General features: G+C 36.4%; 2 protein-coding genes and 1 non-coding gene across 3 annotated transcripts in view; 1 reads left to right on the top strand and 2 right to left on the bottom strand.

Moving 5' to 3' along the window:
- Positions 1-4524: 4524 nt before the first annotated feature.
- Trnas-aga (transfer RNA serine (anticodon AGA)) lies at positions 4525-4606 on the bottom strand. Its single transcript has one exon. It is a non-coding gene; the product is annotated as a tRNA-Ser (tRNA).
- A 1694-nt stretch (positions 4607-6300) lies between these two features.
- Dora (zinc finger SWIM domain-containing dorado) overlaps positions 6301-22716 on the bottom strand; it is a gene marked incomplete at its 5' end in the record, with an annotated part of 106562 nt that continues 90146 nt past the window's right edge. The window contains 19 exons of the mRNA XM_072008227.1: positions 6301-12552; positions 12983-13132; positions 13226-13593; positions 13869-13973; positions 14047-14408; positions 14492-14705; positions 14783-14911; positions 14995-15487; positions 15570-15766; positions 15836-15992; positions 16089-16218; positions 16380-16566; positions 16707-16883; positions 16990-17595; positions 17758-18054; positions 18296-18547; positions 19014-19440; positions 20095-20405; positions 20829-21004. Coding sequence (XP_071864328.1) covers positions 12486-12552; positions 12983-13132; positions 13226-13593; positions 13869-13973; positions 14047-14408; positions 14492-14705; positions 14783-14911; positions 14995-15487; positions 15570-15766; positions 15836-15992; positions 16089-16218; positions 16380-16566; positions 16707-16883; positions 16990-17595; positions 17758-18054; positions 18296-18547; positions 19014-19440; positions 20095-20405; positions 20829-21004 — 4805 coding nt within the window. The remainder of the gene's footprint in view (positions 12553-12982; positions 13133-13225; positions 13594-13868; positions 13974-14046; positions 14409-14491; positions 14706-14782; positions 14912-14994; positions 15488-15569; positions 15767-15835; positions 15993-16088; positions 16219-16379; positions 16567-16706; positions 16884-16989; positions 17596-17757; positions 18055-18295; positions 18548-19013; positions 19441-20094; positions 20406-20828; positions 21005-22716) is intronic.
- The window catches only part of Rps14 (ribosomal protein S14), a 110222-nt gene continuing 98166 nt past the window's right edge, over positions 10661-22716 (top strand). Inside the window, exon 1 of the mRNA XM_072009282.1 lies at positions 10661-10673. The gene's annotated coding sequence lies outside the window, so the exon portion shown is untranslated. The remainder of the gene's footprint in view (positions 10674-22716) is intronic.

Genomic DNA, 22716 nt, shown 5'->3' with positions numbered 1-22716 from the left:
CCGCGCTTAAAAGAGAAAAATGAAAATTTCTTTCGTTATCTCTCAGAATCTCAGATTGTTTACTGTACTTTCGAGATTTATTTTCAAAATACCGAAAGTATCTTTCTTATGATATCTTTATCCGCTTCTTTCCGCGAGTTTCGCTCGTAAAAGAAGAGCCTTAAAAAATTTCTGCCATCGTCTCTCAAGAGTTTGACCTTTTACGACACACTTGAAATTCAACTTGTTTCTTGATTAGTCGATTCACGTGACTCTAAAATGTCAGTGACATGTTAATAAATTATATGCGTACGTCGTACGATAAAACCTGCCTAACACTGATAATTATCGCAAGTTGTAGTTATCATCGCAAAACGTGTAACCAAACGCGATTTCGTTTTATGATTTCGATTCTGAAACCTTCAACCGCAAATTCTCGCCAATCTCAACAGATTCATCGATCAGTTATTTTGCTAAGACGCGTATCAGAAGACCGGTGCAAATAACTTCAGAGATTTTATTTCTTCAGATCAAAGATATAACTCCAGATAGGATTACAATTTTTCGTTTACGTTTTCGAATACGAGAAAAAAACGTATCTTCTAATATTTGTCACATCGTGATACAGTATTTGCACCTTGATTAGCCGAGTAATCAGATAACTTGCTAGCTCGACGAAAACATGTAACAAATAACGTCCACTTAATCTTCCTGTTTTGCAATGGAAAAAATCGTGGATTAGATTAGGTGAATTAGGTTTGTAAATAAAATTACTCGTTTCCACAATAGTACTATCAATCTTTAATAATAAAATAATTTATTAATAAATGGACGAGACGATAATTAATAAAACATGTCACCTGTTCAAAACTTTGTTAATCAATTTAATCAATTAATAATCAGTTCAATCGCTCAGTCGTATATTTTTAATGAAACGCTACTATGTACACGCGCGTAAATCTTTTATTTAAATAATTTTCGATGTGAATTCGCCAACATGTTGATTATCGATTTAAAATAGTAAAAATACCATGGTTCGGAGCTTGCTCGCAGTGCGAGTCACTGAAACTCTACGGCTATTGATAGTTTCGTGCAAAGCGGGCCAACCTCGTGTATAATAATCGCCTGACATTAGCACGATGACGAATGGAACCATAAACGAGACTGAAGACATTTGGATACTATCATCTTCATCTCATACACCAAAAACATTTCTTTCTCATCATTTTGCTTTCCTTCGCGTCATAGTTAATGTCCAAGCGCACTTTTTCATTTCTCTCTAATCATTGTCTTATCTCATAACAATTATATATTTTTCTTTTAACGATCAGGGTCATTAGATACCTTTATTTCGATTCTTCTCGTCAAGATTATTGATTCTCTCTTTGCTGGATCGAAGCTTCTAATGGAAAGTTTCTCGATCATCCTCATCGCTATCGTTGCTCGTGATATCACTACAGGGACGAACATGAACGATTCCATTCATCGATCGTATGTGCGAATCATCAAAAGGAAACAAAATCAAGCCGATTCGTACAATTTTCCAGTTTCTAGTCTTTTTCGCTCTACTTTTAAATCCCTGAGCCTTCGCGATAAAAGAATCGACTGAATAAAAATGTACGATCGATCGACTTATAATTAGTATCGCTTTCGATTGGATTTTTTGTACTTTAGATAAAGATATCTTCAAATTTGTTCAACTGGTAAACTTATAGCAAGACGTTGTATAACAATGTGAAAAATCTCGACGTCAATATCGAGCGAATGCATTTTTTCGAAAGTCTCTCTCGTGTTACACTTTGACGAATCGCCTGCTTCTACTCACATCTCGGAAACTTTCCGTCGTTCACACGATTATCGATGCGCTTGTTTTTTAATCGTTAGTCTTATCTACACGCCACAATTCGTAATTCGCGATCTGTCTGTTTGAAATTCGCAGACTTACGCAGGTCGTGCAACATGTGTACGCAACATACGTTCTAGAAGAAAATTAGAATGCAAATGTATCGGGACAAATTTGAATGCAATAGCAGTACATGTTAAGAGAAAATTAATAGGTGGCATTTTTCATCTTGAATATGGCACGTCAAAGGTATCTTCATAGAAATATTATTGACGCGTCGATCGAAATCGTATTGATGCCACTGTTATCGATCTACGTAAATTTTTATCTATCTGATCCTGACAATTACAATTTACAATTAACACAAGACAATATATAATAATAAAATATAATAAATCAAAATTTGGAATAAAATTCTTCGGAACTGCCCGTTTAAAAAAAAATTATTATACATATTAAACATATTAAATCACATAAAAAGTTAATAAAATCTTGAAGAAACATCAATAGCGAAACGTCATCGGTATGCAATTTTGCTAAGAAAAAAATCGGTTGACTTTTCTCACGTTTTTCGATATCTTCAACAGTAAAATGGAACTGCAACCATAAGATGGAATATCGTATGATCATGGAGATTCACGCACGTGATGAACGACGATCGCATATAATGACGCGACAACACGAGGAAGAATGCGGACGGCGACACGTGCTGCACGTGGACGATAGTGTTACATGCATGATTGCAGGTATCACGCAGCTAATCCGCTGATAACTGCCGTGACCAGCCTCCACTGCTTCGTTCATTGTAAATAGGAACGCACGTAACTCGATAAAAGTCCCTTGTGTGTGAACGCCGACGGAAGCGGAAAAAGAAACGCGATACTTGTGATTAAATTGTCGCCGTTTATCGATGCAATTTTCAAAAATCTTCTCTAGCCTTCAAAAGTTCGATAGTGACTTAATCTTAGAAATAGTTATCTTCGTAATAAAAATACTTTTTTTTCTACCGTTATTTTCTAGTCTCTTTCGAGCAATTTACAAGAACATCGATTTTAAATTTTCAGTTGGAAATGATAAACATTTTCTGGTTAATTATTATTCATGTAACCAAAACAGATATGAGTACATGTTTAATGAGAAGTATCCCATCAATCTAAAATGAGCGACTCCTAACTATTCCTCGTTTAAAGTATTTTTATTAGGAAAAGTTTCTTTCGTTTTATAAGGAAATAATGGATACACAATATTTTTCGTTTTGTATTATTTTATCGAATTACGTATGGTCTATTTTGTTCTATCAAAATAAAGATCACAACGTTCGACAGATTAGGTTTCATGCTTGTATAAAGATGCATCGTTGTAAAAGAAAGACACTTTTCGATCAACTTAATATTTAGCAGAAGAATTAGTATACAAATGTGCTTCGCTATATTAGAATAACACAAGAATATATAATTTCCGCTGTGAATCGTTATTATGTTTGACTAAAGAATTCTCCAAACTAGGCCACTGATAAATAATCTAAGCGTCTCTAAAAACAAACGTTTGCTATCATAACTTACGTCGCTGAACGATGATTAAATAATTGTGTAAATTTCCCAAGGGAATTAAAACGTGGTCAACGAACATCGAGTAAGAAAGGATACTCTGAGTATGTTTCTTATTAACGAACAAATTGTTCCTTTGCAATTGTGAAATATTTTACAAACATACGATCGATTAATTGAAAGTGACAAGGTATATTCATCATTTATCAATGGATATCACGAGCTGGTATCCGGTACGAATGTTCAAAGACTCGTTTCGCGTTGATTTCTAGATGGCATGCAAATTGCAAATTGTTTCGCAAGATTTCATTGCTTAAACGACGCGTTCCCCGGCGAGATTCTACGTTCAGCCTGCGTCAAAGATCACTCGGACTATCTGTTCATTGATAACACGTTTTTCGAAGATACGGATGATCGAAAGCGGAATGAACTCGCAATGAACCGCGTGAAAGGGTTGCGTGTTTTTAGAGTTGGGAAAAATGGATATTAAACATTTATAGAATATTTCGAAAGATCGTAAAACCGTTAGAAAGCTGAATTTATGATATTCAGTTTGATAGATGTCTTTCGATTTTAAAATCTTAGATTTAATTATATGGAATTTAAATTAATTCCATATAATTCCTAACGTTCTCAGAATGTGAATATAGTTCTTAATTAATGCGTGATGAATTTATCGGTCGTAAGTTCACGGAAAGCTTCAACTGGTGACAATAGGATTATATCATCCTATCAGGATGTTACAGCACGATTACATCATACCATAATCTTTCAATAACGCTTCAATTTATTGATAACGCATAGCAGAGACTGATAGTTAGGGGAATAGCTAGTTGACAGGGAGTTCAATTGTTCACAACCGTGGATTCTCTTGCTCGGGTATATTACCATTATGGAATTGTACAATTCACTGAATAAATTATCTTCAGGCCTGATATAACTGTCAACTGATAAGGTTATTTTTGAATAAAAAAAAAACGCGCACTTTTAAAGCCATGCATAAAGTGATTTACTTGAGATAAAATGTTCAATTAACAAGTGGATGTAATTGGTAATTATCGTAATTAATATTGTACGAATTAAACAATTGCTTACAAATAATAAAAATAAGCAACAAATAAGTTTAAAAAAGAAAAAAAAGTGAATTTCTACGATCGCAGTCGGTAGGACTCGAACCTACGCTCCCAGAGGGAATCTGATTTCTAGTCAGACGCCTTAACCACTCGGCCACGACTGCTTCGATGGCTACTTGAAATAAATAATAAATATACCGGTATTCTTTATACTTTGAAATGAAAATTTTGAATTTTGTTTAATCTAATCACAAAAGCTGATTCATCCATTATATCAATAGTGATAGAAAATTTATGTTCTTATATTTATTACATCTGAAGAAGTATAATTGATACTATTTTCATTTTTAAGAAAGCAATTGACAATTAATTGTAACTTTATATTAAAAATTAAAATTATTAAAACCATTACACCTTTCAATATGAGTTTAATGAATAATTTTTAAACAGCAGTATATGCTGAAAAATTCTATAATTCTATATCCGCCGTTCATTACCTACGAAATTTTATATACCAAGTCAGAATTTCGCTCATATTTCGGATTTATGTTTTCATCTTTTTATTGATTTATATTTTTATGCGTTTATATCTTTATAAATTTATATTTTTATTTTTTTACATATTTATACCATTATACTTTTATAATTATAAAACCAAGAAATTCTGATTTTCCTATTACCAAGGAACCTCATTAAGCAATAATCTCATTAAGCCTTTAAACGCTTATTCTTTTGTTATTCGTTAACAGTTACCTCTAACGGTCGAGGACTTAGGGCTTTTATCTTTCTTTAACGTTATATTCTGCTATGGTTATTGGGTAAAATCCGTAGAATTTTAATACGGGACCTAAGGTTCCTATGGATTACATTCTTTCTAGCCCAGAATATCGAACAAAGATGAATGACAACTGTTAGAATTTAATCTTAAAGTTAAGATTAATAATCTGTGGAAGACACAATGTCTATGTTAAAATAATATTCAGTGATGTTTATTAAACAGAACTACAGAACCTGATGTGTATAAGCGAGTGATATAATTAACAATGGAAGAATTGTTGATTGTTAGCTTTATGATGCCTAATCCTTTACCTTTTACTTGAACTGCCCTAGCTTCATTTGGTAGAAGTACAAAACCTTTTTCATCAAGATTGGAACTATTGAAAAATTTCTATTTGCCGTCATGTGGCTCGTAGCCCCTGGGTCAATAATCCATACATCTATAGGTTTCTATTCTTCAAACTTCCTGGGAAATTTTTTCAAATACCTTATATTCTGTACTCGTAAAAGCTTGCTGTTCTTCATCAGACTTATATTCCATCACCTTATTCACTTTATTTTTCTTTGTTTTCCATATGATTTTCCATGATTTACGGCAATCCTTCTTCATGTGCCCGGACTTCTTACAAATCGTCCAAGGGTTTTCCTAATGCTGTTAGCTGATCAAACATGTTTAACATTTCTGTTGTGTTCTTCCAAATTTCCGTCTTCAGCTAAGTTCATTCGACATATATCCTTGAGCAGGAATACTTTATTTGATAATGATGCATTCTAATGATAGTTTCTTAGGACCTCCCATGCGTGCTTCGCCGATTTTACGCGCCGAATGTGAATGAGCTGACTATCCTCGACAAGTAACGAGCCTAATTGTTTTTGTCTAGCCAATTTTGATTAAAGTTAAGATTAAATTCTAACAACAACTATTTTATTTTTAAATAAATTTCTAAACTACACAGTGTAACATATTCATGTACGTGACTTTTATCATATTACGATCATTGTTTAATAAATAACATTGATTAATAAGCATCGAGAAAAATAAAGGATAAAATCAGGATCGTTGCAAAGGAGAAAATGAAGATTAACCTGTGAAATCAGAAATTGTATTTCAATGGATCGATACAATAGAAAGATAACAGACAAAGGACGCAATTAGAAATCGAAATTTATTTAGTAGACGTTATAATATATTGATTATCTATGTTAATCAAGTACAGCGAAACCAAATGACTTGCTTTATAGAATTCTTTTATTCGTACTTATATATTCTGCTAAAAAAATGTTCCTCGAGGTTGCGTTAATTAATTTTCATCTTTATTATATCCTTGTGGTAAGTCGGTTTATGGAAATCGAAAAGATGACACGCGCTTATAGTGTACAGTATTTCCTGTCCGATGAATGCAAGTCAGAAGGAAATTTTACAAATAGAATATGAACACTATATAATTATCATGGAATCTGATCAACAGCGAAGAGCAAAATTTCACTCGCGACAGATTCAATGGAATGATCGATACTATATCGTAACGCAACTTCGCAGGCTGTAGAACTTATTCTTTTTCACCTTAAAAGCAAACACTACGATTACTCGAAATTACATCGGAGTACACTCGATGGAGCGTTATTCAGTGTTTTCTTTTTTCTTATCTTTCTGAATATCTATGCGCCTCCAAAAATTGCATTCACAAGAACCTGTCGAGACAATATCCTAACCTCGAATATTTCCCTTGATTGAACACAGAATCGCATAACCTACTATTCGCGAGTCTAAACGTTACTGAGAATTCCAAAAGCCCTATCATTCTCACTTCTTCGCTCAATTTACAATATATGTACGAACTCAACGCACAAAGTTCAATGAAACAGCGGGCACGTTCTCCTTTCTCTTATCGATCATCCGAAAGAGATGAAAAACATTAAATAGAACGATCCATATCGTTATACTCCATCTTGGCTTTTTTTATGTTTCTATTTTTCATCTCGCTCGGTAGACTATTTTAAAGAAAGAAATACTCATGGAGATCTTATCTTCGAGGTTGTTTAACCTTCGACTAATTTCTTTCTGCACACGCTTTTTAAGTAACTCGTTATACTTATAATTAGTGTAATGTGGCCGTAAACGTATATGTACAATCTTATAGCTGTCGACTAAATCCATTAATCTTTTTCTTAAAATCGGAAGGATTTCTCCTTCTTTTTCCAATGAATTCGACTTCACTCTGTTTCATTTATGCATACATAATTATGACGTCACGCGTCGGACCTTGTGTTTCTACTAAGCTTATAGTGCAACTCGAATTGCAATAACAGCTAGACAAAAATTCTAAAGTCACGCCACGACCTCGATCGAGGATCGATGCCGGTAGCGTTGGTCTACAGCGATTATTCCTTAATTATCTGCGCGATTAGCGATACAAAAAAATGTTCTGTCGATTTGTCCGCGCGCGAAAAAGAACGATCTGCGATTATTTACAGACATTGATTTTATTTTCTATTCATTATCCTGCGTCTTCGCGTTTTTATTTTCTTCTTCTCTCTCTCTCTCTCTCTCTTTTTTTTTTGTTATTTCTACGTATAAATATATGCAAGTATGTACCTTTTGTTCATAGAAGATCGGGTCACGGAGAATCTTTAATTTCTATCGAATGACTAAATATTTCGAATCGAGAGGAAACTTATTTTTTCATCTTCTTCTTTTCTTTTTTTTTTTTCTTCGCAATTTTCTTCAGCATTTTTCAGTCAAGTGCAAAAATAGATACTTTATCGCCTCATATATCTTCTTTCTTCTGCATCTTTTCTTTTTTTTTTCGCGGCTTTTCGTCTAAAACTGAGAGATACGGAGTAGGATAATGTAATACAGAATAATGTTCAGAAAATGTTCTAAGAACACCTAAATCTTCTTTCTTTAAATATAAATATGGGCCGATGACGGTGGGGAAATTTATTTTTTGACAATGTGAGTTGAATGGAATTTGTTAAATTATTAAATTTTGATATTAACACGTCTGACTTGTAAAAGTTTTTCCATAAGTTGGTGAACCATAGAACATCTACTGAACATGGGACGCCAAGAGAAGTTAGGTCCCAACTTTTTCGCACTTTCATGTAGAAACGTGAGTGTTTTTTCTATTTTGATGTTTTCCAACCATAAAGTTTACTCGTCAAATGAATATCGATAATAATCGTCGAAAACAACCCGACGATAACGAACAACTTGATCAAAAAAGAAACATAATCGACTTGTATGATGGATCAAATGAAATCTACGTGATTATTACTAACTCGTTTCGACTTTAATGATTAGAGTTGACTTACCATCATTCGAGACAACAATATTTGAAATATTTCCACAAACCGTTCATAGTATTTCAATTTGGTTTATTCTAACCTAAGTTTCACTCGAAAAAACATCACGCTTTAGGGAGCAAAGGGAATCTAGCGGTTCTACGTTCGAGTTTGGGATCTCTTTCTCCGTTTTCTTTTACAATCGATCCTTGAAAGGATGCTTCCAGCGACTGATCAAAGTTTCGCGTTTCGTCTGAGTGAAAAAATGGGATTGTTAATCGCTAGAATCGTTCTAAATGCTAAGTAGGCTAGTGAGGTTGTTTACGCCTATGGATAATCGCTATTAATCGATATCGTAATATGCACATTATGCACACACGCTGGGAAGTGGGCCTAGAGCAAACGCTACTTCATTTTATGGATCGATTTTACCATCTATAGATCACCGTACAATCGTAGCTTGTATTCATATTATGTACATACAGGGCGGTAAATGAAATATACACACGTGTCTCATTACCCTCCATTTTACGATAATTTAAAATTCTTCGTGGATTTGAGATCATTCGAGGGATCGTTCGATCGATCAAACGAAGCGGAAAATTCGAAGCATAGAAAATAACGCGTTTTATACAACTTGTATGCCTTCGAAACTACAACGTGGCGAATAAAATGCATCAAATCGAACTATCCCTTGTAATTATACCGGATATTTAAACCCACAATCGAATGAAATAATGTTCAAAATAATACTATACGAGAAGTATTATTTCGAATTGTATCGTGTACGATAGACAATGAGAATTATAGTTTAAAGGCGTCTGTATTAGAAATAATATTTAATTTCAGAATGTTAAACAACGTAACGTCACATTGATATAATTTAATAAATTTATTTGTCTAAATAATTTACTGGGCAATATGGCGAAGTCTCATTCCCTTTCAACGATTTACTAATATAATCAATACTCGATTAGATCGATGAAAATTTATATCAAACCACCCCGTATATCGAAGGATGACGAGCAAAACGCTCTCTATCTTAAGTAATTCATACCTATAAATGTGACACGAATTATTTGTACAATATTTGCGGTTACCTGCCCGTTTCGAATTGGATGGAATTTACGAGAGTTAAGGCTCGTCTATCAGTTTCTTCCGTTCGAGGACGAAGAAAACAGTAAAAATTCAGATCTCGATTAAACGATTTCATCGGAATCGTCTTTGTTTATCTCAACGCTATTTTTCGCGTTCTGGAAGAAATAATTCAATGTCGATAAAATATTATCGTTGATGCATTGAGAAAACGATTTCGACAAAACATATCTCACACTTTTTCAAAATCCACGATTACGCTAATAATAGAGCAAAGAAGGTTACTATAATCGACCAAACAAACAGTGGAGATAAACCATCGAAATAACTAGAAATGAGAAAACAGGAAATTGAAAGATTATTGTAATTTCAATCATTTTTAATATCTCAACGAATTTTTTGTAACTAAATATTTTATTTTCTTCCTAACGTGTTTTATTAACGTTTCGTAAGTTAAAAAGTTAAATTCTGCTCGATGATTTTTGACGAATAGAAATTAGGAACTATCGAATGATGAATCGATATTTTTTCAAGTGATTCTCTTTGAGAGCCTTAACCCTGTAGAAACACGAAACAGTACTATACTCTTGATGCTCGTGGTATCGCACTAGAACACGTAAAACGCTTAAATATTGCTCTTTCCATAACCACCGTTGCGGTTAGATTAGTGGCAGTGCCATTTACTATTATTCTGTTTTGCTTTCTCCCTCGAATGAAACGAATACGTCGACTTAATGTAATAATGGTTTCCATAGTTCTTTTTTTCTTTTCTCTTACTATCTACAGACATGTACGTTCAGTCGCTCGGCACTATTAAAAAAAGATATATTAATTAAGAATTGAAGGACGACATCATCCTTGTCCTAGATTATAAAAATGTAATCAGCAATTCTTAATAATTAAAAATTTCTTCTTTTACATCCTCCTTTCCTTAATAATTCAACGTCTTTATGAAAGGAAAGCACGTAACGTAAAACAAATGTAGAACTCTGTAGAACGTGTCATTTAATTGAAGTTTCAAAAATTCTGAAATTTCAAGTTGTTAAATTTTCCAAAGATTACTTCAACTTAACTGTGTATTAATTGCGATAAAAGTTCTTTTTTTTTTTTTAATTGTAATAAATTTTTTTAATAGACAGACGTGTGTATTATTCTTCGTTAAATTATTTTATGCCTAACTATTTATGTTTAAACATCGTGATTGATGATGGGATATCGGGATGGATAAAAACAACGTTTATTTCATTAGGAAAAATAACTGAATGCATTGAAAACGACATAAACGGAAATGGAATATACTGTGTCAAAGTACATATTTAGCAATTCTTAATTTTCATTTTCTTTGCAAAACAAAGTGCAATGTGGAAAGGTGGCTCAAGTTCGAATCATCGATATCAGCTATAATTTTGTTTTATTTATACTTCAAATTACTTTACTTTAAAAATTACAGAGATCATGTTTTCGTTTATAAATTGTCGCCAATGACAAAAAAACGAGATGTTTGTAAACGTGTATAATATACGCCTACAATATAATAAAAAAAAAAAAAAAAATAAAAATAAAAGACAATAGCGAATGAAGAAAATTCAAATAGAGAAACTAAAATATATTTAATAGCAAAATACATAAACCAAGGGGCGAAGAAAAAAAAAAAAAAGAAATAAAGAGGATAGGTGCTGTGGTGATGATGTTAGAATAATGATGGACGAAGTCGGTCGCCATTTTTGGAAAAGTAAAAATTATCTTCTCTTCTGTATACAAAATTGCAACATTTATCGACATTTTCTTTTATGATTTAAGTAAAGTTCATTACTTTCTTATGTATTAAAGAATAAGATACTGTACGTCATTTCTCCATTATATAAATAGACATGCGTTTATCGATAGTTAAAAAATTTGCTTATATTTCGTTTACAAAAATAAAATAAAACGCGAGATAATTCATCCTATCTATGAATGAAAAATAAAATTTCCTATCTAATCGAGACTAAAGACGTTCTCATCGAGTCTTAACTAAAGTAAAGAGAAATAGGTTTCCGCGAGTTATGGAACCAATGATTCTTCGATAGAATCCTGATTAATAATTACTCGCATCCGGCGAAACCTGAAATTTTGATTCATTGATCATGCTTTCACGTTTCGTCCTCTCCATTTTTCCTTCTTTTTCTTATATATCTACTTCTTTTTCAGTCCTCCAATTATTTAATTTTTTAAATTATCTTTATTTTATTCTTTCGAAACGCAGGAAAAAAAGTGGTGCCTTTAGCGATCGACGTACGCAACACGATACGCTTTCAATATGCTACTACATTGCGTTCCTCGATCTTCCAGGAAACTGTCGGTGACGTCTAAATTGCTAAATTGCAAAACACATGGCGTCATTTCCTTTTCTTTTTCTTTTTATCATTTACATTCGTACTTCACTCTTAATTAAAGATATAGTCATCATAATTCCTCTCACGCGCATGCTCTTTCTCTCGTTTTTCCTTTCGTTCAATCTCTATCAGACACATTAACTAAGGTCAAAAAGTCATATATATTTTTCCCGTTCGGTGGTATCGATCCGGTTTCTCTTCCTTGAAATGGGCGAAGATAAACATGCGATTATCGGCCGTCCCTAGCTCTGATGGTCCGATGGTCGTTCGAGATCGATGCCACCGACGTGACAGTCGTACGTCGATGATGCACGTTATGGAGATCCTGTTCCAGTTTATCGAGGGTAGCCAGACCGTGAACGCATACGACGCTTTGTGAATGAGAATGACAAGGATGCTGGTGCTGAAGCACGAGGGTTGTTGTCGTCGTTGGTGGAGGAGGAGGAGGAGGCGGAGGTGGTGGAGGGTGAGGAAGGGAAGTGAGCCACGTCACGCCTGGCTCCGCTCTGTGTCATTTGCTGTTCTGTTGTAGTGCCGCGTTGATTTGTGCCCACAGTTCTTTGGTACAGGATTGAGATCTATAAATGAAATTATATTTCCAATATCAGTTTTATGGATTTATGCTTTATGATTACTAGACTGCAGGTGTTCAAGAATTTATAGTAAATTTAAAGTTGCAAGCATGCACAGAATACAGATAATATAATAGTCAGAAGACATACTCTAATTTTTTACTGAAGCGTATTTTTTTATCAAGTACTATACATTTTATTTTCATGTGTATCAAATATTTGTCTTCGTATGAAAATACTACTATATAATAATTTAATAGCTTGAACTCAATTAGATGCTATAATTAATGCAATTATGATATGCACATAGGCTTAGATTTCTTTCATCGTATTCATAGAAATATAAATTTGCATAAACATCTACAGTCTATTCTCTGTCGTCAAGATCAAAAATTTTCTAAATGATAGTCTTTAATGATCTGGTGTAAGATAATACCTTTTAATGGACTGAAGCCGCTCTTTGAACTGAACATGGCCCTCGGGAGTGATGTGAAACGCTGCTCTAGCCGCGCACACTACGTTGACGAAGTCTTCATACTCACCTGCCGTCAAGTGGTATAACTTCTGATGCATACACTGAATATACCTGTAATTTATAATTGAAAATATCATTATTCAACTAGTTTCATTAATGGTACTGTAAAAAATATTATACTGGTAAGAACTTGAAGAAACTAACATTTGTTGACACTTAAGGACAAGAGGAGCCAAAAGAGCAGATCTCAAATGTTGAAGTACAAGAGCCCGGTTGTTTCTAGCCAAAAAAAGCGCTGCTTCCAATGCAACGTCATGAAGAACGAAGGGACTAACGATGCTGTTCACTGTACAAATACAAAGTTGATGAAGGTATTGCGTGCCGAGACGCTTCGACACTCTTAACAACCATTTCACATCTTCCCCATAAGGTGGATTCCGCGCGTATTTTGCCTGAGGTCTGTCGTCGTGTACGCGACGAGCTAAAGTTTCCAATGCTAACATTCCCACACGGTATGCAGCAACTAGAGAACGAAGCTGTTGCTGACTGAAGGGCTGGCTTTGTCTATGAACCTGGATATAGAAACAAATAAGCATGATTGAATAGATTAAAAAATCACGTTAATAAACACTAAATAATTGTCAGTTGACAAAATACTGAAAGAATACTAAAAATCGATAAAGTTATCAAAAAATGAATAGAACATACTTATATAAGTATATTTGTTTGTAATTGGTTTTAAAATGTTCTAAATATTATCTAGAAATTTGCCAAATCTACCAAATCCAGATTCACCGATCGAAAAATTTATTACGGGTTAACTTTTCGCATAATAATATATAGTTACCTGGGGCTGAGTTCTTACAGTGGATATTATAGGCTGTGGCTGAACTAGAGCAGACCCAGGCATGTTGTTCTGCCCGGGAATAGGTCCCGCAACGCTAGCTTGAACCTAATAATATCACATTAAATTTGAATATTGTTCTAAAATTAAATAAAAAGAGAAATGTAGCAAGAATACCTACATTAACTGGCATAGGCTGTTGCATGGTGAACAAATGATGAGTTCCCGGTGGTGGTGGCGGTTGCGGCGTGTAATATGGCGGCAGCGATGGTGGTTGCGCGGGTTGTGACGGATGATGAGGATGTTGCGGATGCTGTGGATGTGGCGGATGTGGTGGATGCTGAGGAAGTTGGGGATGTTGGGGATGTTGCGGATGCTGTGGATGACCCGGATGAGGCGGAAATGCCGCATGATACATTTGCATATGTGGTGGTGCTGGTGGTAGAGTTACCCTATGTGATGGCATCGGTCCACCAAAGGTTGGAATTGAATGGTGAGGATGCACAAAACTGTAAGGACTCACTGCATATGGCATACCAACTCCTGGAATCAAACAAAGATAATAAAAATTTATATAATCTGTGAAATACTGGAAACAAAATGAACAGAAGAATTGAAGAACCCACCTAAAGGCGCTAACGTGGTTATAGTTGGATGCGTTGGATATGGTTGAGGAGGAGGTTGTGTGCTGGTCACAACAACCGCTTGAGCTGGTCCAGGCATCATTTGCGCACTGGTCATGTCCACTGGAGGACCAGGTTCCACCAGAAGCACTCCGTTAAGATCTAGTTGAAGAGGATCGTGTGGCATATCATCTTGCTGTTCTCCACCAGGAGTGTGCTATATATACGAACCAAAATTAAATTAATCAATTCTTCTTTTATGAAATATCTATTTCACTACTTAAAGATACTTACCCTGAGATACAGTTCGTACCAATATTTGGCCACTTGAAACAATACTTCTGGATAAACACCACCTCCCTTTGCCGTGTTCTCCACCGTGATGCAAGCTTTCTCTAACATCAGATCACTTTGCTCCTTACACTATAATAAAACGACCAAAATATAATCAAACACTTTCTCATTAAAAGTAAATTAACGTCTAATAAGAATTATAAAGTGCATACCTGCAAAATGGCCCTCTGTACTTCGTTAGGGTTGAGCGCGTGAGCGTGTGGTAAGCAAGACAGAGCGAGTTCTGCGGCTGCTCGAACCATATTAGGATCGCTTCCCCTGGACGACTTATCGGCTATACCAACAGCTTCGGGAGGCGTTAAATGTCCCTCCCAACTTTCGATTAGGAATGAGATCGCTGGTGCTCCTATTTCCATCGCTTGACCAGTGATCCAGGATACATGACTGGAGTAGGTACGACTGAGCCAGTTAGGAGTGACGCAGTTATGAAGCCCAAGAGCGTAGAGACCAAGTTGAAAAGCGCACATGTGCAGAGCTCTGTGTGGTCCATGATGATTCTGACTCGTGGATGCTTGCGTGAATAAAGAGGTGGAACTGTTACCACCAGCTTTTGTGAGAACAGTCTTTGCCAACTCACACATAAAGTGTGCCCCTGCTTCTGATGGCTGGTTGGGGATTGATGGATATACTCTCTTACTTTTGTATCTATAATAGAATTTGAAAGAGTATTGTAGCATTCTTGAGAACTTCGTAGCATTCTTTAATCTTTTTATGAATATTTACAGACCTTGTTTCTTTAGCTCTTGCTGGCACAGATTGTTGAAGGATCTGCGTCTGAACTGTGAGTGCACTCATACCAGTTTCCAATTCTGCACTGGTACTGCTATGTGGTCTGCTGCTGGTACCAACGACACTATCACCATTTCCAGCATCCATTCCAGCAAGGGGAGAAGAACACTCCTCGTCATGAAGATATCTTGTCATCTGAAACAGGTATAACCCAAGTCTCGAACTTCTCTATTGGAAGGTTATAAATCGAGGAGTCTTTCTTACCTCACTCTTAGTTGGAGGATTAGAGGTATAATAGCTACTAAGGATTGGTGACTTAATCAATTGATGAACGTCTCGATCCAACAATTTATCCATGATTTTCGCTACCTTCGTAGGGTCATCCTTGTAGTGAACAAGCAATGTGATGGCCAAATCTCCTCTGAAATAGTCAAATAGTTGTTATTTTAGTTACAAAGTTCAAAGAATAAAACCGATCGATCAAATTAAACATATAAAATTAATGACTGTGAAATACCTCTGGCGTCTAGTTCCCTCGCAAAGAAGAGGATGATCAGCTTCGCTCACATTCGCCTTCAAACCCAGAGCAGCAACGGCCGCGTCGAACCCAAGGTTCTCGTCAACGTCTGAGGACAGGTGTTTTACTCCTGCGAATCATTCCACAATCTTTTACCTTCCGTCTACACTATTTAATCATTAACTCTTTCTTGTCTGAAAGAAGATATCCTTCATCCTCGATTCGAATCGCGCAAAATCTTTTTACTCGACCAAATTTCAGAGAAGAAAAGCTTTTAAAAAAAGTGCGTACTTGACGTATTAAGAGCGTCGAATATGAAGCTAGCCAACATGATTGGAAGCAACGCGTGACCTCTGGATCTTAGTACTCCGTCTTTCAGTTGTTCCGCTCTTTGCCGAACCATTGCCAATTCAGCTGGACCAAGTGGGATTTTCTTTAATAATCCAACTAACTCGCTTTCCTGATGAGCCAATTTAACCTACAACATCAATCACATCGTAAATGTTTATTTTTGTGTATGTTATATGCATTATGTGCATTTCTGCATCTTCGTATCGCATAAAGATCCACTTACTAGTTCACTTACTAGTCAACTATCTTATTAATACATTAATTTACCTCCAACGGTTTCGTGTTGGCAGGTGGTCTAGCCATCTCGAGGCCAAATAAGCCAACCCTGAACGCTAGGTTGTAGTATTCCGGGTTCTCCGCGAGGACCGTGCACAGGAAGCAACATTTGGCCAAGGTGGCGGACGCAAGGCACGTGAGCTGATGGGACGCCGGGTTTACTTGTTGCTAAAACATTGTCGTTGTATTCGTTACGCACTTACTAGCTCTGATCAATTGGAACAGGGCCTTACTGAATTGAACAAACAAAACCAAGTCTTTCCAATGAATCTACCTTCTTCTTTTTCCCCTTTAACGGCACCGGAGGTTCATCGATCATGAGATTTGGTGGATTAGCCAACAGTTCCTCGCCGAGTTGAACACCCAAAATACAAGCTTCCCTCGTGTGGCCGTGAGCGTAGAGTCCCTCAGCCCTGGCGAATAGGATATCCCATGGATCTTCTGTTTTCATTAGATTGCCCAACACTGTACTCGCGTTTGCAGTGGACGCTGATTGCGATCCATTCTTGGAGTCTTTGCCCGAACCGCCATTCACCACAGCTTTAGGATCATAATAATAAACATGATACTCGTCACCAGACGGGCTGTCGCTACTCGACGAAGAGCTCTCGTCCTTAGATGGTCTTCTGGAAGGATCCTTTTCTAAGTCAGACTCCTGTTCGCTCTTCGAACTATTCCCTTTAGGCAACACCGTTCGCGATTTCTCTCGATAGTCCAGATTCGTCCTGCTACACTTCGCATCGCAGGCAGCTTTGTTATTACTACTATCACTACTATCACTATGGGTCTCGGACGAAGCATTTGAGCGGTGCTTGTCCGAGTTTTGAGCGTTCTTCAGACTGACGTTACTGTTCGAGGACGACTCGCTGCCACCACCCTCCTACAATTTTTCATTTCTATAGCGATTACAGTAATAATTAACAGCACTTACAATTAATTTAATATTTTTTTCTAACGTTCTACAATCTTTTTTCACAGATCTTTGCAAGCCTACACCAAGTTGATCTCGACATTCGAAAGTGAATTATTTCTCGATACAAACCTGCGAGTCTGTATCCCCGCAATTATTTAGTTGAGCGCAAGATCTTCTAACGAGAACTACTTGAGGCTCGGCAATGTCGGGCATGTCGGTCTCATTCTCGCAGAAACCTTCTGAGCTGACGCTACTTCGGTTTCCATCACCGCCACCGCTTCGTGAACATAGTCCTGAACACTCTCGCGGGTTCAGCCGTCTTCTATCCATATAACTAAACTCTACCAGGCCTAAACTCAATGGTCGTCGACCGTGGTGATGGGAAACGGGCGGTTGACAATTTAACACGGCTGCACTCGAATTCACCTACGTTTTTAACGTTTAAAAATGTATTTTATGTTAGGAGCTTAATATAAAAAAAAGATGTATTTGTATTAAGAAAAGGGAGAGAAGGATTGCTTAATTTTTCAAAATCTCCAATTTTGTATGTTCGAAAAAGTACGTACGTATACCAAAAGGTTAAAGAAGACACTTTTTTGTAGGATTTCTTTTTATTCTATGTAGCAGGAGCTTCATTTGAAAAAATGGGTTGAATTAATGAACTGACCTGGTTCACCTCGGTCCTAGTATCGCCAGCATGCCGAAAGCAGGTGAATGGACAATGATACATGGGATTGCTTCCGGCGGTGTACGTGATACCAGGCAAGGTGTACTCCTCCCAATCCAGATAGCACGCCTCGAGCGCCGATTTAAATCCGGTGAACACAGCCAGGTCGTTCTTCAATGAATCCTTGTGACTACTGCCATTATTTCTGTTATGTGAATTGTGCGTCACCGAACTGCCCCGACTTTTTGTCACCTTAACAAGAAATAAAGAAGCCCGTCATTATCTGTTTCAATTCAAAGACATAGATTTTATACAGGAATTAATAAAAGGTATCTAACTTTCTATATAACAATATCTCAAATATAAAACCACTAGAACTTTTACGCTATAATATTCATATATACATGTACAGAGTGAAACGAACTTTCTCAGTCTTTGGTTATTTCAGTAATATAATATATATTAACAAGTGTTATATACTTACAAAGAATATTCATATACATGAAAATAAAGTACAGATGATTTGAAGTTTCGTAATTCACTTCAATCATCGCTCTTTCTCTTATCAATTATTTAAATCGTTTAATTTACATCAACCTGAATTAAAAATGGAAAAAGACGCGTACGAAGTAAATCGAATAAAAGTAAGTGGAACGAACCGTCTTTAGTCAGACACGCAGTAACTTCCAACTAATGAAGACCGTGATGCTATATATACCTTGTCGATGATCTTCATGTGCCAAGCAGTAAACTGCCCGTGGAGCATATCTCGTTCAGCGGGCGATAATCCAGGATTCAAGGCAGCCAGTCGCCATAGAACGACAATTTCATCGCAGAGGGACGAGCAAGCGTGCTGCGAGGCGTGCACATTGCTGTTCATGTTGTGCTTACCGCCATATCCGGTTCCGTTCAACAAAGCTACCTTTGTGTTGAACCACCATACGAGGATCTGCTCGCACGCCATACACTCCTCGGTGATGATCTCCAACAATGGTATAGCGTTGCGATCGGTCCTCTTGAACATCTCGCGCACGATCGACAACAAGTTCCACATGCCTTCCGGTTCCCGACCACGCAACGGTCGCAGCAACGAGGACCATTCGGCAGCTGCAGGAGGCGCAGTGGTGCTCAGATAATTAACATCGCTGTAATTAAGAATGTAATGTAAAAAACATTGAAGTTTAATGGAAATATTTTGATAGAGAGGTAAAAAAATATTCTTTCGAAATTACTTGCATATATGCTTCTCCGTTTTCGTAAATTATTATTGGTATATTATTATATAAATTATTATTATTTGGTATATCATTAATTTGAAAATTTGAGAATTTGGAAATTTCATAGTTTGGTAATTTAGGAATTTGATAATTCGATGAATTATGAGTAACAGGCAAAATTGCTGAGAGTGTTTAATTCGGGACAACCGCTAATTCGTTTCTCACAATAAAATTTCATGCATTTGGAACAATACGTTCCAGTAAATCAATTTTCAACGTTGTAATTATTAAGTGAGAATTTCATCGCGCCCCCTGCATAGAAATGGAGGTACGTTCAGAACTCGTGATACAAGAAATGTCTTCCATTGCAGCTTTGATTCTATGAAAAATTGCAAGTTTCAGTTGTTCTGTATAAAAATAAATAACAGTGTAACAAAAATTATAGAACTCGAACACGAGATTAACAATAAGAACGAATGATCAACGATGATTAGTAAGAGCAGCACGCAATAAGGAACAGTAAGAAACAATAATAAAGATGAAGGATGAAATAACGAAGAATGATAATGCGACAATAATAACCTGAAGACAATCGGAGCGGGCACGCAGAACTTGATGAGGATCTTCTTGATGTTGTCGTGCAGGGTCTTCTCATCAAGGTACCAAGACGTTTGATCGTGGGCTGAGGCGCCTGCCGTGGGATCCGGAGCACCGCAATAACTGTTGATGGTACTCGGTTGAACCGACAGTAGCTCGTCTAACAATCGTTGGGCAGTGGGCAAAATCTGCTGTGGTAGCTCGCTGATGAGATATTGCGCGAACTTTTGCAGTTGTTCCCGGTGCAAACGTGACAAGGATTCGCTAACTGGAGCTCTCAGGCACACCTGTGTCGGCTGATTACAAATAATGAATTTTAGGTTTTGCGATCGCGTCAATTAACCCTCTACATGACCAATTAAATTAAAAAAAAATTTTTAATTATCCCAAATATAAATATGTCTATTTTCCTTTATTCTTCTTTTTCAACAAATTAGTTTGATCGTCCTTTCTGGAATGAAAAGGCGATAATTTGAAATTATCTGAAGAAACGAAGGAGTACTTCTGTCTAGAGTTATTTCTTTCATTCTTGTTTATAGTGAAATCGACTGGTATAGCGTGTGCTTTAATTAAATAAAATTCCTCTGAGACTTCCCGTCTTGATGAAGAAAATAATTATTATTTAAGTTACTGGTTTTGTAACTGAATGTTATATTTTACTGATATTTTAATTAAAGAACTTTCTGACGATAAAACATTTGCAGGATAATTTTATTTACCATGTGTATCCTGTGAAGACACACGGCCACCACATGAGCACACCAATAGGCCTTAGAGGAACAAGTGCAGTTGCACGACGTGATCTTCCGTCGATCGAACGTCACAGCCACATTGAACTGTGATCTTACCCCGTTCAACAACCCCTGTGAATTCACTGTGGCGCTCAGGTGGAACCCTGCAACATAAAAAAGAAAATTCCTAAAATCTTTTCTTACGACCTTAGCCCATAAGCATAACGTTGTACTTTAAAAATCATAGCGCGTTATGTCCCCTTTGCAAAAACATAAGAAACGATACGTTCCTATTATTAACAATTAATTAAAAAAAAAAGTTGGTCGAAAGAATTCCCTGGAGAAATCTTATAACTTTTAATAGCCACGAAGGAGACTCGACTTCGAACTACGAACAAGAAGATGACACAGCGACAAGAAGTTGGATACGAGGTTCCTAAACGGACCGAAGAGATAAAGACGTCGTTTCGGGCGCATTAAGAAACTAACGCCCGGGGTCGTGAATAGCCAACACAACGGAACACAAAGAGGAAGACGTCGGTTTATACCCAGAGCGTAGCGCAAATTAGCTCGAGGAAATTAACCAGCCAGGAACAGCTTGGTCAAACAATGAAATTAAGGATTAAATTCCAACGCTTCGTCGTGGATCCTCCAAGCACCTTTCTCGTGAACGTCGATTCGCTAGTCGAATAGAAGCTTCCTTGTCTGTGAGATTATTTTGTGAATAGGACGAAGGGATGGAACGCGCGCTTGAGCGGAACTAGTTGGAGAATCGTTCAGAATGCTCTATTTCTTCGCAAATTCTAGATTCATAGTCAAAGCACTAGAAACCTGGGCTATTCCATTAGAATTAGACGATTAGTATTAAATTTGAATGGTTAAGGTACGAAATTAAAGGCAGACTTACTTTTCTACATAATTTGCATGAATCGTGTTGCGAATTATTTCTCTAGCGAAGTTTGTCGATTTTGAAAACGGCAAAATTTGAAAATCTTCATACTTGCGTATGCATTATACATTCTGAATTATTGTTCCAATGAAATTTAGCGAAAGGTACGGGTGAAGCTCGCTTTCGTCGCGTTTCCAGCGATTACTATAAAACAACTTTCTCAATTGTCTCATTGTTTCAATGGAATTCTTAGACTTCAAGCTGTACAAGATTTGCGAACAATTCTAAGATGACGATAATTAAATGAAACAATTTCACACGAATGGAAAGCTTCTGAAAGCCAATAGGAGTGTTTGATTAGGAAAATAGAAACATAAAAGTAGGAAATTTAATGTGACGCTATATTTCATGTGATTAAACCTAAATGAAGAAATATGGAATGTAAGAAGAATCGGAGATTAATGGATATCGCTCGACGATCATTCAGCTTGTCATTTAGACGTCGCTGGTTATTACACCGATAACTCGAAATGGCTTCACAGTATCGCGATTCAGGCGTTCGAAAGTTGACCAGTTTCTTTATTCGATGAATGAAAGAGGTATTATATGAAGTTCTGCAACCAGCGGGCATAGATTTGCCTGGAGGCTTCCCTTTTGGACGGGAAACACGACGGGATAGACGTAATTGGAAATCTGACCCTGACGTTACCCTGTCCAAAATAGTGTCGCGGAATCTCCCCTTTATAAGCGGGCGCTGAAATGAATGTAATATACGCTGAAAGTCGATAACGAGAAGCACTTCAGCTGGTTAAGGAATTTAATAAGATCAATTAAACGTCGGAACAATTCCCCATTTGTATCATCATTTTTTCAATCTTATTGATTTTAGAAAATTTATTTGGTAGTCGCTGGTGTTGATCGAGACTTTGTTTGCGTAAAAGTGTATTTATTATAAGAACCCAGTGTAATAAAAGATATTGGTATAAC

The sequence above is a fragment of the Bombus fervidus genome, chromosome 8 (assembly GCF_041682495.2).
Source record: "Bombus fervidus isolate BK054 chromosome 8, iyBomFerv1, whole genome shotgun sequence".
Taxonomy (NCBI): domain Eukaryota; kingdom Metazoa; phylum Arthropoda; class Insecta; order Hymenoptera; family Apidae; genus Bombus; species Bombus fervidus.
Note: the sequence above shows the minus strand (reverse complement) of the source record. Positions and strands in the feature narration are given on the sequence as shown.